The following is a 15,579-nucleotide window of genomic DNA, read 5'->3' as shown; positions in this document are numbered from 1 at the left end:
TAGACCTGAAGAGGCTTGTTCAACTGCCTGCATTTGGGATTTGGCTGTATTGGGGATTATTCGGCATCCTGGCAGCCTCTTTCCAAGAGACCTCATCCAACACCTAGTCACTGAGTTAGGAAGTTGCAATAGTTTCCAGCTTTTCACTGTAGTAGGGGAATCATGGTGGAGATGATTTGCAGGAAAGTAGCTGATGTGAGAGTGTGCAACCTGGTGCATTTAGAAAATGTCTCAAGGTACCGGCATGGGATTTAGCATTCAGGGAAGAAAGCCAAAGGCATATGAGAGTTTGTATGAGGTCAGGAGCTAGCAGCTCTTGTCTACCTGCACAGAAGTGCCAAGGAAAGAAAATGAATGTGCACAACAGCAGCAGAGCCTCCTATTAGTCCTTGAGAAGGACTTCCTCACTGAGGAATTTATTGGCCCGTGGTGTTGGCTGTAGAACAAGGCGATGAAATCTTCACTGGGATCCTCATGGCACCCCTCCTTATCAGGAGGGTTCATGCCGAGCCCTGGGAAAGGTGTGGATGTGTTAGAAGTGAGGTCTTTGAGTCCTGGCTGTTGGCCTGGATCCCACATTCCCTGGAATGACGAGAGAAGGGTACTTTCCCTGTGGTATCATGATGCCCGGTAGCACGTTGAAGCCTCAGGAAGGAGTGCAAAGAGCCTTTGTCCCAAGGGCCACGAGAACCGGATGTGGACCCAGGTGTAGCACACATTTCAGTGCCTCTTCTGCAAAATGATAGACTTCTCTGAACCTCTCTGGAAATCTCTTTCATTGTCCCTGGGTCTCCAGAAACGAGCAATTGGATGCAAATAGCTGTTAAAAGCAGCAACAAGTGTGGGTTTTCCTGATTTCTCCACCGTCCCCTTACTCTCCCTAATACCTGTGCCAACCTGTGGCCAGGTTTCTTCTAGGGGCCAACATTGACTCTGATCCAAGAGATGGCCGGTGGTAGGCAGAGGTGAGCCTCAAATACACAGCTTACCTCTGACCCACAGGAAAGGGGAGAAGGAGTTTTCTGCCAGTTATCTCGCTGCCCTCCAGTAATTATAGTATTTGGTCCAGTGCCAATTAAACTCATGAGCACAAATGATATCTTAGTAGAAGTGCCTAGATTTTTACTCAGCTTCTGTGGATATTTAAGAAATGTGTTCATGGCACTGCTCTCTATTTAGTTAGTATTTCTTGAGTATCTGCTGGGATCTTGGCAGACACATATAAGCTGGAGCCTTTGGGCTCACTGCCTGTCTGTACAGTAGAGGCCAGTTCACATGGAAAGGGCTGAAGGCACCCAGTGAAGTCCCTCAAAGACACGTCCTGACCACAGATTCTGCAGTCGTTCCCAAGAGTGGTCCTTCTGGTCTCTGTAAGTAGAGAGATGCTTTGCAGGACATGAGACCTGATCTGTGCCTTCAGGAATGGTTAGGATGTTTGACCAGAGAAAAGAGGGGGAAGAGAGAAGAAATGGTGTTCACAAGGCTTGAAGTTAGGTATAACGTTGGGATGTTAGGGCAGCAGGAGAGAGTACACCTTGAGTGGGCGGTTTGTGTTGGGTATTACAGGAGTGGTAGGAAGGAGGACGGTGGATGTGGAGGTGTCTGTATGCTCAGCTGAGATGCTGGAACTGCTGTCCACCCCTTCCCCTGCTTGTGTACCTTCTATATCTTCCATTTTCTCTCCATTCCATACAGGTAAAGTCTGTCCCTTCACATCAGTCAGGATAGCCTAAGTAATGCTGCAGTAACAAACAACTTTGAGTCTCAGTAACTTTAAACATCCCATTCAGGACCCAGCTTGATGGACCATTTGCCATTTTCACCAGTCACCATGACAGAGGGAAAAGGACCACCGGAGGGTCTTGCACTGCCGAGTCAACACTCCGACCTAGATATAATACACATCACTTCCCCTCCTTGCTTGTTGCCCAGAACTGGTCACGTGGCCCTACCCAACCATAAGCACCATAAAAAGTATCATCCCACTATGAACCGGAATGGGGGGAACCAGAGCTGTTTGGTGACTGGCTCGAGTGATTATCACATGCCCCACCTCTAGTAGAAGCTGACCAGGAGCTGGGGCTGACCTCTTCCAACCACATCAAATCCAGAGCTAAGCAGGTATCCTGGGAACCCTAAAGACATCACGTGCTCTCAGGATGACAAGGAGCTCAGAGGTCATCTGATCCACCCTCCCACCTTGCAGTGCAGGAAACCCCTCCTATGGCTGTTGAGCTGCTGGACATTTCCTGAAATGGGGAGCTCACTGCTTCAAAAGGCATCTCAGAATGTCGTGAGGCAGCTCCATTGAGTACAGTCTTCCTCTTTTTTTTTTTTAATGTTTATTTTTTGAGACAGAAAGAGAGAGAGAGCATGCATATGGTAATGAGGGAGGGGCAGAGAGAGAGACAGAGAGAGAGAGAATCCCAAGCAGGCTTCTCACAGTCAGTGCAGAGCCCGACTCAATCTCAATCTCACGAAGTGTGAGGGCTCAATCTCACGAAGTGTGAGATCATGACCTGAGCCAAAATCAAAGCCAGATGCTTAACCAGCTGAGCCAGCCAGGTGCCCCTACAGTGTCTTTCTTTGGTTCAGCCCCAAACCACCTCTCATAACCCCAGCTGATGGTTTTAGTTTTACTCCCTTTGCCCGTGGCTGTTTCGTTTCTCCCGCAGCAGTCCAGCAGGGCCAGTCTGCTTTTTAAGCTAAATACATTAGTTCCTGCAGCTGTTTCCTTTGTCATGGTTTAGTTGCTTCATCCCTCTGTTTATTTATCAGGTCTTTCATGCATTGGTCCAGTCTGCACATCATCTCTGAGGGCTGCCTGTGTGCCTGGCAGCTTGCTGGGAGGCTGGGAGGCGAGAAGCAGGGTGATGAAGTGATGGGCTCAGTCTCTATGTACATAGAGGTTAGAGAGAAAGCAGGCACTTACCCCGTAGTGCTGAGATGTCTGGGACATGACACGATGGTTCTTAGGTCCCGTCCTGTCCTGGGTTACTCTCCTAGGAGCACTATAACTATGATTCTTCCTAATGAGCCTCCCCGAACTGTACACGATCCTGCTGGTGTGATCTGATTCTGCAAACTCTGGTGCTCCCAGCATGAGCCTCTATTTTCTAGAAGATATCACCTGTCCCTGTCCTTGAGGAGCCTTCTGGCTCCAGCTTATCTGGAGGAACTAGGATATAACACTTAAAACAGTGTTGATGGTTGACTTGTAGGGAGAACAGTCAGCAGCCATCCTTGGAGCCCCTGCTGTAAACATTATGAGCCATGTGGCCTAGTGTCTGTCCTCAGAGAACCTGGAGTCTGCTTAAAGAAACAAGACTTTCTCTAGTGCGAAAGCAACAGTCCAGAGCAGTGTGTGAATACAGGGAGGAGTGGGTTGGTATCTACAGGGGAGCTGGCAGCTGGCAGGGGAGGCCACATACACAGATACACAGGCAGGAGGGAGGAGGAGCCATGCTGTCATGGTAACGGCACTGGCCTGGGAGCCAGGTGACGTGAATCCTCGCTTCTGTACCTCTGACTTACCATTGGGTCATGGGTGAGACACATCATCTTGCAATAGCCTGATTCCCTCTGAAAAACGAGATGATCTAGACCTAAGACCATCTAAATATATTGTTAAAAATACAGACATAGATTTCTGCTTTGGGGAAGATGGAGTATATATTCTTTTCTATATTCCTCCTGCTGAGTACAACTAAGATCCCGGACATTCTGTATGAAGCAAACGTAAGAAAATTCTGAAAGGTAGAGATAAGAAGACAGACCAGCTAGGGTTTGGGGGACCTGAGCAAGGACATCGTGGTAACTTTCCTGAGTTTCCTTTTTGCCTCTAACATCCCAGACTTGGGGCTGAAGAAGGAGGTAACCAGGAAATGGCAGTGGACACAGATCTTTTTTTAAGGTACGAATGAAAGTCTGTTGTCTCTAAGCAAAGGTCCAGGCAAAGATATTTTCTATTAAGATAGAAAAGTTTTAGGGGTGCCTGGGTGGCTCAGTTGGTTGAGTGTCCAACACTTGGTTTCAGCTCTGGTCATGATCTCACAGTTTTGTGAGTTTGAGGCCCCCATTGGGCTTTGTGCTGACAGTGTAGAGCCTGCTTGGGATTCTCTCTGCCCCTCCCCCCACTCACATTGTCTCTTACTCAAAAATAAATAAATAAATAAACTTAAAAAAAGAAAAGTTTTAGACAATTACTTCTCTACTCCAGCCAGATAGCATAGAACAAAGTGCAGCCCCACTCTTGCCCACACCAGCAAAGACCCAGTGGGAGTCTAGACTGCCACCCTCACTGGGTTGTAATGAGCCCTCCCCCTGCCCCCCCAACTGGGATGTTGTCAGAGAAGGCCAGGCAGGCAGCTGGAACTTTTATCCCTGCCAGCTTATACAAAGGGTCCTTGCAACCCCCAAGGTATTATTGGAGGCCATCTGGGAACTGGACTTCACCCCCAACTCAGCAGTATTGAGGCGCCCCTCCCCTCCCTACTGGGTTGTGTCAGAGTAAGTTCAATAGAGAGTTGGGACTTCCACTGTTGCCCAGTGGTAATGAGGCCACCTTCATGCAAGGTCCCTGGGAGCTGTGGAGTCCTGAAATTCCCATCTCCATGGAGCCGTAACAACAAGTGCTAGCTACCCTGGACTTCTACCTGCAATGGCAGTTGTGAGGCTCTACCCTCCCTTTTCCCTGCCAATGTAGCATCACAAAAAGTCAGTCAAAAACAGAAGATTTAAATATGATTCAGAGTTTCATAACACAACATGAAAGTGTCCCCATTGCAACAAAAAAATCATTTGTCATCCTAAGAACCAGAAATATTTCAAACTAAATGGGAAAAGACAATCAGTAGATGTCACCACTGAGATGAGAAATTGGGCTTTATCAAAATTAAACAGGAAAAACCCTGTTTAGAGGACGAAGAGACAGATGACAGGAAATTTTGCAAAACATGTATCTGACAAAGGACTAGTACTCAGAATATATAAAGAACTCCCCACACTCAACACTTAAAACAATACACTTAGAAAATAGACAAAAGACACAGAGACATTTTTCCCTGAAGAGAGAGGATGTACAGACGGCAAAGAAGCACACAAAGAGATGTTCCACATCTTTTTGTAAGGGAAATGCAAATTAAAGCCACAATGAGAGATTTCACACCTATCAAAATAGCTAATTAAAGTAAATATAGTGACAACACCGAATGCTGGTGAAGATACAGAGACATCGGATCATTCACACATAGCCAGTAGGAGTGCAAAGTGGTACAGCCATTCTGGAAAACAATTTGGCAGTTTCTTAAAAAACTAAACCTGCAAGTACCATCTGATCCAGTCATTTTACTCCGGGTGTTTATCCCAGAGAAAGGAAAACTTATGTTCACACAAAAACCTGTATTCAAATGTTTATAGCAGCTTTATTCATAATAGCCCCAAACTGGAAACCACCCAGATGTCCTTCAACAGGTAAACAGTTAAAACAAGCTGTGGCACTCAGCAGTAAAAAGGAATCCGCTACTGACACATGCAGCAACCTGGGTGAATCTCCCAGGAATTATGCCGAGTGGAAAAAGCCAATCCTCCAAAGTTACATATTCTATGATTCCATGTACATAACATTCTTGAAATGACAAGATGATAGAAATGGGGAGCAGGTTAGCAGTTACAGGGAGTAGAGAAGGGAGGGGCAGGAGAAAATGGGTGTGGTGCAGAAGGGCAGCAGGTGGGAACCTTGTGCTGATGGAAATGGTCTGCATCTTGACCATATCAATGTCAATATCCTGGTCTTAATATTGAACTATACTTTTTAAAAAATTTTTTAAAAATGTTTTTATTTATCTTTGAGACAGAGAGAGACAGAGCATGAGCAGGGGAGGGGCAGAGATAGAGGGAGACACAGAATCTGAAGCAGGCTCCAGGCTCTGAGCTGTCATCGCAGAGCCTGAAGCGGGGCTTGAACTCATGGAGTGCGAGATCATGACCCGAGCTGAAGTCGGACGCTCAACCGACTGAGCCACCCAGGCGCCAATATTGAACTATACTTTTACAAGTTTCCACATGGGGGAAACAGTAAAGGGTGCAGGGCATCTCTGTGTTATTTCTTACAGCTATATGTGAATCTACAATTATCTAAAATAAAAGTTAATTTTTTTAAAGAAAAGAACCTTTTATCTTATCCGAAGCTTTCAGGGAAATCCCGTATGGAAAACAAAAGGGGCAAAACTGCTTGGGGAGGCAAGGGAAGGAGGAACCCACTTGCTGTCTCCTACTCCATCTGCCTCAGTGCTCTGGGAGCACCTCTGCAGAACCCCCAGGTCACCCCTGGACCTGATGATCTCTCAGTTCCTTTCTTCTCTGGACTTCGTGGGTCTGAGTCTGAGCCTGGCAGGAAGGGAGAATCTCTGGGGACTGGGGAGCTTCAAGAGGCCTCCTAGTGAGGAGTCTTGGAGGATGGGATCCTTTCTCTGCATAAGGACATGCAGGGTGGACGACTGGGGACGCTTAAATGGGCCTGCATTATTTCAGCAGATGCCGAATAGGAAGGCAGCCAGAAGTAGCCTGTGGTGTTGACCAGTCCAGGTTCAAATAACATGGCCATTTAAATCTGCAAGCACAAACTTAGCCAAGAGAGTTTTCAGAAAGGGTAAGATTAGAAGAAGTATACTTGGTCACAGGCTTCAGTCGTTATTTCCTACCTCTCCCTTTGGTTCTTAATTCAAAGACAGTCAGGGTACAGAGTGCCTGGGAGGCTCAGTTGGTTAAGTGTCCGGCTTCAGCTCAGGTCATGACCTCACAGTTTGTGGGTTCAAGCCCCGAGTTGGGCTCTGTGCTGACAGCTCAGAGCCTAGAGCCTGCTTCAGATTCTTGTCTCCCTCTCTCTCTCTCTCTGCCCCTCCCCTGCTCACGCTCTGTCTCTGTCTCTCTCAAAAATAAATAAACATTAAAAAATTAAAAACAAAAACAGTTGAGGTTAGAGAGGGAAGGGATAGAATGGGCAGACAGGAAAGTTTCATAATGAAAGGAATGCCTTTTCTGGCTCCTGAACTCTGCTCTGGTGATACCCAGGAAGCCCTCTCTTCTGGCTTCTGCTCTGCCTTTCTCCTGCCTCAAAGACCCTTCTGTTGTAAGGGCATTAAAATATTGGGGGGGTGGTCCATCACCGTCTTTCCCACCAGCATGTGAGGTGCTGTCCTTGGTGCTGAACACACATGCACATACATGCACACACACTCACACACATGCACAGTTACTGGGACAGGACTGTATCTCAAATTTTGGTTTAATTTGAGCCTAAGAGGAGTTTCAGACCCAACCTGTTGGAAGCCCCTGTTTGGGCCCAGGAGATACTTTTGGGGCCTTTGGTCTCAGTGTCTCGTATGTTCTGCCTGCTCTCCCTACCCCGACTGGGGAATCACTGGTCCAGTCCAAATGCTTATGGGACAGAGAAAGCAGCATCAGTGCAAGATGCTGAGTGACTCTCCTGAGCCCTCCAGTAAGCAGCTTGCAGGCCTGGAGTCCTGTTTTACCCACTTTTAGTCCAAACCATGTTGGTACTCTCAGGAAGTTTTCCCGGAGTCTCAGAGCCCCTCTGCTGTCTCGTCCAAAGCCAGCAACAGGGGTGGCATACATCTTGTCACATGGTGCTTGACTACGTGCCATCTTCCAGTGTTCTTTTTGTTTCTGTGACTCTTGGCTGAATGGTAAGACCTGTGAGGGCAGGGATGATCACCTCAGGACTAGTCCACTTCTGTGGGTGGTAGATCAGGGTGAGGCAGGGGAGTTGCGGTGGGGTCCTTGGAGAGAGAGGAGGGAAATTTTGTCTATGTCTAAAGGGATGGCCCTCCCCATCAGCTATGGCAGGAACTTGTGTCCATGAAGTGAGACAATCCATGTTAGGGTCAGCCTTGCTCTTGGCCCTCATGATGGACAGAATCTGTGGAAGAACATTCTGCACCAGGAAGGGAGATGTCCTGGGACCGTGAGCCCTCTGAGGAGCAGGGGCTGTACTGCCCTTTTCTGCCTGGTGTCCAGCACTAGACCCTGTGCAGCTGCTCCCATACTGGGCTTTCAGGTGTGGGAAGCCAGGACCGAAGGCTGGCCACCCCTGCCTCCGTGTCCCCTGGCACAGCTGACTAACAGCAGACAAGCTGGGGGAAGTCCAGACTGACATGCCCCAGCTTCCTCTAGTTGGAACTTCACCTGTGACCCTCCCGATAATGGAAGCAGTCCTCCTCCTGTGCACTGTCCTAGACAGTCAAGTTCCGCTTAGTTTCTAAACCCTTGTAGCCTGGAGTTGTCGACACAACATACCCACACACAGGCATGTAAATCACTCCACAGTTGTGTACTAGTAAAGAGAACCCAGCAGCACAGAGGAGGGTTTATTTTCTCACTGCTCCTGACTTAGCATGTTTCTCTACTGTACAGTGATCCACTCCTACCTTGTTTCATTCACTCAGGTCCAGAGCCCCCTCCCCCCCCCCGCCCCGCTTCTTTATACATTCCATCTCACACCCCCAGACTCCCTCTTACCTTCACTGCAGGCGATTTGCTCCCTCCACCAGCACTGTCTTCCCAAACGTAGGCAGAGGTGGACTCAGAGAACCCAAATGTCTGGACGGGATGGGTACCTGACTGCATTATAGCAGTCTGCAGTGAGGCCACAGTTTATCTGAATAATGTAACCACACGGTGCAACAGGTAAGAGCATCAACTCTGGGCCACACTGTTGTATACGTTCCCATCCTGGGCACAAGCTCTCTGAACACAGGCAAGTTCTCCGAACCTCCGTTTTCTCATCAGTGAAGTGGGGCTTCCTAGGGTTGTGACCAAAGTGAAGTGCTCAGAGGGTGCCCGCCGTTCAGTGAGTGCTATGTCAGCGAAAGTTGGCTGTTGTCGTTGCCGGAGTCCGGACTCCCCTGAGCTGGGGGTAGCTGTGCACCGGCCAGGCTCTCAGGCGGCTCCAGTCCCCCCGCCCGTAGGCGGGCTGTTTCCATTTCTTCTTCCACATGGTTTAAAGCACTCATTATCCCTTTGTGATCTGTTCTGAGAACAGCACGGTTCACACTGTTATGAGGCCCCCTAATTGCCAGGAAAAAGGCCTGTTGTGAAGGATTCGGCAGCGTTTAAGTGCTAAAAACGGTCCACTGAAAAGGGTGGTTGCTTCTGATTAGGCTTCTCAGAACCTTGGCCTTGCAGCAACCTGGGGGGCAGGGCCCGGGTGACCTCAGGGCTGGGGAGGGGAGGGGGCTCAGAGAAGAGCTCTAGACACACAGGAATTGCACAGCAGAGGATGCTCTTGAAGAAGCCAGTGCAGTTCTGTGGTGGGCTCTCAGTGCCTAGACACCTGAATCCTTGCTGAAAAATATTTAATGAAAGATGCTGGGTCCCAGGGCTACAGTGAGAAGTGAGTGAGTAGAGGGATACAACAAAAAGTGAAGCCAGGGTTCCTCATTGAGGGGATGCAGCATAATTGAGGAAGAGTCTTAGAAGACCATTTCCCAAAGTAGGTTCTGTGGAACCCTAGTCCTCTGTGGAATAAAGAGGAAGGATGGGGTGGCTTTCTGGCCAAAGGAGTTTGGGAAATACTTGAAGAGTCAACACCCATCACCAATAAAGGCACCAAGAAGTTTGGCAGTGAAGTAATTCATTTGACAGTCTTTTGGGGCACCTGGGTGGCTCAGTCCATTAAGCATCCCACTCTTGATTTCGGCTCAGGTCATGATCTCACGGTTGTGGGCTTGAACCCCATGTCAGGCTCTGCGCTGACAGCACAGAGCCTGCTTGGGATTCTCTCTCTCCCCCTCTCTCTGCCCCCCCCCCAAAATAAGTAAACATTAAAACCAACAACAACAGCAATCTTTTAACTCAATGCATCCCAAACATTTGACAAGGGAGCCTTTTTGAACTTTTCTTCCCCACAAAACCCTTTGAACATCCAGTTTCTAGAAGTGTGTTCCATGGACCACCCCAGCTGCACTAAATTTAACCTGGCAATGCTCCTCTCCCCACGTGATTCTGATGCACATTGACATTTAAGAGCCAGTGGATTAGTGTTTCCAGAACACCCCTGGGAAGCACAGCAGTCGAAGAGTCGGGAAGCGCTGGACGTGCCGTGGGTTCCTGGGGCACTAGCGTCAGCCGAGGAAATGCTCGGCCGCGGAGAGGAGGGGTCTTGAGCTGGAGCCTATCAGAAACAACGACGGGGGTTGGGGAGGACATTTGTTTTCTGTGAGTCTAGGAAGGGTACAGTGGTCCAAAGAGGAATATAAGCCCCTATCTTGGGTAGCTTGGCATGACCCCAGAGCCCTTCACACAAACACCGTGCTTTACTAGTGTGCCAGGGAAGCCAAGGTCCCTGCAGTAGTTGGCTGCAGCCTGGGGCTTGGGAGAGCAGGGAGTACCTGGGGACGAGCCAAGCGCTGGTCACCCTCTGCTCTGTCCTCTGCTTGTCCTTGCCTCTCATGCAGCTCAGTGTGAGTAAGGGGTGGGGGTGGTTTGGACGGTGGGGTGGGTCTGGCTCCAGGTGGGAGGTTCCAGAAGTCAGACTGCAGTCTGCCTGTCTGTGGGTCTGTCTGTCTGCAAACCCCTGCCCCTCTGTGACTTCTCTGTAATAATAGGAGGGTTTGTGGAACAGGTGACCCGTATGCACACGCGTGTGCTGGGAGTTGCAAGGTTTGAGGACTGGTGTCCAGAACTCAAGAAACGGGAATATCCAGACACTCTAAAGGCTTTGGCAGGATCTGAAGCCCCGTGGCAAGGTGACCTCATGGTCAGCTTGAAGGCTGCCAGCCCAGGGCTGGGACGCAGGGCATGGGAGCGTGAAGCTCTTCGTTCCTGGTGGTCCAGCTTTGCCATTGCCTTCAGCTGACCCCTCCGGGCACTGCCTGGGCCACCACCTCGGCATTGACAGGGAAGCAAAGGAAGCCTCAGCAGGCGGGGTCTTCCCTCTGTGGGCCGAGATTTGATGGAGATTGATTTTGCCTCCAGGTGCCAGGCAATTTCCCCAGCCCCTGTTGAGAAACGGTTGCATGCCGTGATTATGTGCCTGTCACATTCTGTTGCAACGAGCCCTGAGGAAACATCCAGAGTCGTGTAATATGCTGCAGCTACTGTGTCACATAGAGCAGAGATAAGTAGGTCGTCCCCTGTGACCGAGACTCTCATTGTGAACTTCTCCAGACTTGCCCTCTCACCTGTTCATGGAGTTACCTTCCTGTTCTGATTCAGCACAGACAGGCATCTTGGCCTGGGCTCCCCCAGCTCAGCGGCCCCAGGGTTGGGGGGGTGGTCTTCAACCTTGCCCGGTGCCCTCACCTCCTCCAGGGCTGCTGAATTGGAAGCCAGCCAGACACCAGGAGTTGGGATGAGGAGGGTGATGAGGCAACTCAGGGAGGGAGGGAGGGGTGGTCCTGGAACATTAGGGGGTCACCTGATTTGAGGACTGTAAATCACACCATATATGATTAGTGATGTCTGCCACTGGAGGGAGAGGGCGTGGTGGCAGCGTCCGTCCGTGCCTTGCCGGTCAGAAGGAACCAATCTTGTCACTCTCTGAGCGCTCTTTATGTAGATACAAAGAATCTCAAGCCCAGACTTCACTGAGGTCACAAGTGGCAAGAGGAAGATAGTGAAAGTTGATTGAAGCGAAAGTCAGTCCCGTAGACGTTTCTTAGGCACTGGGCGTAGAGCCCTGGGGGACCCAGAGAGGTGGCTATCCCTGATCTAGTGCGGGAGAAAGGTCACTATACACAGATGGAACGAGAGCTGCCTCACTCCACCTGCATGGGTGGTTAGTTTAGGGCAGAGCAAGGTCACTGCAGTTTGGGTGGTCACGTGAGCCTCCCAGGTGGTCACGTGAGCAGGAGAGGAGCAAGGTGGGGTTGATAGGTCACTGTCAATAATGAAAGGGATTGTGGGAATGCAGGACGGGACAGGTGTGGGTAGGAAGCACCGAGGTGCACAGAGCCACCGTGTGGCATCATATGGAGAGGTTACGTATGGCCCGGTTGACTCACAAGAGAGGATTGTGGGGCCTCTCAGGGCATGGTGGGAGCAGAAAGTTTTGTCACCTGGGGCTTCTGGCTGGTGGTGCCACAGGCAGGGCCAGTCCTCCTTTTATTGATGAGGTCTGAGGTCATGCATCCTCCCCTGTGTCCCTTCAGCTCCCCCATTTACTGCTGTCTCTTTTCCCCACACCCCCTCTTTGTCTCCTGCCTGGTGTCTATGAAGGTCCAAGCGCTTGGGCCCCTTCGCTGGGTGCTCCTTGCCTTCAGATTGATTAAAAGCTGGAATGCACCCGCAAACTGCTCTCTCCCTGGAAACTAGGTTGGTTTCCACGTAAGAGGCTGGTGAGTCAGGCATGCTGAGTACAATGCAGGCAGGGAGGAGAGCGTGCTTACCAACTCTGACCAACTGGAAGACGAGGAAAATCAAAGACAAAACCAAACCCCGAAATCATGGGGCTTCTTTGTCAAGGTGCTGGTGTCTCTGCTGGGAGAGGCAGAGGTGGAGTCATTGAGCCTGGTTCGGGTTCCTTTCTAGTCCACTGGGGCTTTGTCCAGCAGTCTCTGGGGTGATGTTGGCTGTGGTCTGCAGGGGAATCGCCACCAGGGAGGATAGAAGATGGGACTTTTCACGGGCTGGCTCCTGGGGATGTGGATGCTGGGAGGTCAGAGACTGGCCTGAGCCGGCATGGGCTGCTCTGTTTGCAGGATGCAGGAGACCCTACCCCCTCAGGTGGTTAGTGTGGCTGTGAGGACGTGAGAAGGTCCTGGGGTTGGTGTGGGGGGCATCTGCTGACTGCAGGAGGAAGGGACATGACTGACCACCCTCAGAAAGGGAGTTTTTAGAGGGGTGGATGGTCGATCGCCATATTATTTTGTGAGGGCTGCTTGATTCCACACTTCTGACCCCCAAACTGGCTCAACCTAGTGAAAAGTATTATCAGTCCTATAGTGCTGGAGTCCAGAAGTCTGAAATGAGGGTGTGGGGAGAGCCATGATCTCTGTGAAGTCACCAAGGAAGGATCTGTTCCAGGCCTGTCTCCCAGCCCGCAGTGGTTCCCTGGCTTGTGGCAGCGTGACTCCAATTTTCCATGGCATCCTCCCACTGTGCATGTCTGTCTCTGTGTCTAAATGTCCTCTTTTTATAATGGGACCAGTCATATTGGATGAGGGCCCACCCATATGACCTCATCTTAACTAACTCCATCGGCAACCACCGTATTCCCAAATAAAGTCACATTCTGAGGTACTGGGCATTAGGACTTCAACATGCGAATTGGAGGGGGGCCACAATTCAACCCCAACAAGCACCGAGGAGCACTTGTGGGGCCCCTAGTAGGCCCTGGCCAGGACTGTGTGGGTGATCCTAGACACTCTCTGGGCTGCTGTGCCCCCTGTGCAAAGCCAGAGGCCCTGAAGTTCCCCATAACGCCCTGTTGGGTCCTGCCTTTCCCTCATGCTGTCCCCTTTGCCAGAATGACCCCTTCCCTGCTTTTCTCTCTGCTTGCCTCACTTCCATGAGTCCTTGCGTCCCCTGCTCAGGAGGAGTCACCAGCAAAGTTGCCTGTGGTCCCGTTACAGGCAACGGGTCTGTTGCCTCTGGTCCCGTTACGGCTCCTTGAATCAATGCACATATCGCACTGTCTTGTAATTATTTATTACATGTGCGTCATTGCACACCTACCCCTCTTTGCAGGCAGGGCCTGTGACTCCTCCACTTCTGTGTCTTCAGTGTCTGCCTAGGCCTAGGCCCGTGGAAAGGTCTCAAACGAAGATCATCCAGTGTAGGAGCTAGTGGACCTGAGAAGTGGTAGGTTTGGGGACAGATCAGTCCTAAAAACAAAGACTGGGGATACTATCAGGAATCTACCAGGAGGTCCTAACACACATGGACAAAAAGTATTCATATTACGTGCATACAGTTCAGTGGGTTTTCACAAGCTGAACACACAAGCACCCAGATCAAGAAACAGAACATTACCAGCACCCCCCGCCCAGGACCCTCCTGGGACCCCCCTTCCTGAATTCTGTCTCCACAGATTAGTTCGTTGGCCTGTCGTTGAACTTTATATCAATTGAATCATGGAGTTGGTACTTTTTTTGTATCTGGGTTCTTTTGTTCTTCTTTACATTTTGGGGGCTTATTAATGCTGTTGTAGGTTTTAATTTGTTTATTCTCCCTGCTGTGCGATATTCCAGTATGTGAATATGCCATAATTTGCATGTCTAGTCAACTGCTGGGAAGCATTTAGGTGGCTTCCAGTGTGGATCTATTGTGAGTAGTGCTGCTCTGTACTTCTGTGTGCTTCGTACTGTTGGTGAACCTCTGTGCACGTTTTGGTTGTGTTTATACCTGTGAGTGATGTCCTGGGTCATAAGGCATGCACATGTCCAGCGGTCCTGGAGGTGAAAGTCTTGATTTTAAAGAGTGTGATGATGAAAGCAGACTAGGGGTAATGAAGGATGGAGGGCATTAGGAGTAAGGCAGGTTGTCAGAGAACTTGGGGAGATTGTCAGCCAAGGGGCGGAGAAGCCAAACGATAGAAACTGGACGAAATAAAGCGCTTTCTGTATGTCTATGGGATGGATCATGTAGGGGACATTGGAGGACAAAGACTGGAACGGGGTTTAGAGAATTTAGACAATTAGAGAATTAGAGAATTTAATCACTGGTATAGCCTTGGTCAGTGGGGGCTTCTCAGGGCTGCCTGATTTTGAGAAGTGGGGCTTAACTCCAGGGAAGTCAGCCTTCCAACACAGACCTGCCAGTGTGTCTGGCTTTCCAGAGCCACTGCCTGGGAAGAAGCCACTGCCATCCAGCTGGCAGTGGACCCGGGAGCCATGGGCGGGGGACAGCAGAAACCCAGGCTATTTCTGTACCTGATGGTATAGCTCTGTGTCTGACATACACAACGGTGAGGGCCTGTACCTGGGTGGGGGGCCGGTGGGCAGTGGTCCTCGTGACTTACTGGGTGCACTGGCCAGGATGCTCACTCCAGGGGCTCTCTCCGGCCTACAAGCTGCCCAGAATGACCAACCGAGGGAAGAGAAGGAAGGCCTCTGCAGCCTTCTCTGGGATTAGGACTTTGGCCACGTGTTCTCAGTGTCCTGACCAAGCAAACAATGTCCCCTTTTTTCATCCCGTCTCTTCCAGAATGGCAGCAAAGACAACTCTCTGGACATGCTGGGCACGGATATCTGGGCTGCCAACACCTTTGATTCCTTCAGGTAAGCCTTTCTTCCTCTTGTCTGTGGCATATGCCTCTGGCTGGGACCCCAGGTGCTTGTCCTTATAGAAGGACTATATGTCCTTCTATATGACCCCAGGCTATATGTCCTTATAGCCCCATGGGGTCTTTGGAAGTTGAGTAAATGTTGAACGTTCTTTGATCAAGAAGTGGAGAGAAACAAAGAGGGGGTGAGGTAGCCCGGATGAGGCAGCTGAGGAAGGAGGTCAGAGAGAGAGAGAGAGAGATCAAAGGAACGAAAATGAGAGGAGACCATCCAAGAGGAGGAAGAGGAGGCAGAGAGAGGGTCGAGGGGAAAGAGAAGACGGACACTAACAGTC

At 50.2% G+C, this 15,579-nt stretch overlaps 1 protein-coding gene across 10 annotated transcripts in view; it reads left to right on the top strand.

Moving 5' to 3' along the window:
- Positions 1-15,579, top strand: part of CTIF (cap binding complex dependent translation initiation factor) — a 294,493-nt gene that overhangs the window by 95,968 nt on the left and 182,946 nt on the right. For all 10 annotated transcript variants that reach the window (XM_058692173.1, XM_058692168.1, XM_058692164.1 and 7 more), the window contains one exon: positions 15,166-15,239. In XM_058692173.1, the coding sequence (XP_058548156.1) occupies positions 15,166-15,239 (74 nt within the window). The remainder of the gene's footprint in view (positions 1-15,165; positions 15,240-15,579) is intronic.

Source organism: Neofelis nebulosa, chromosome 11 (assembly GCF_028018385.1).
Source record: "Neofelis nebulosa isolate mNeoNeb1 chromosome 11, mNeoNeb1.pri, whole genome shotgun sequence".
Classification (NCBI taxonomy): domain Eukaryota; kingdom Metazoa; phylum Chordata; class Mammalia; order Carnivora; family Felidae; genus Neofelis; species Neofelis nebulosa.
This window is presented reverse-complemented; position numbering and strand designations above follow the sequence as displayed.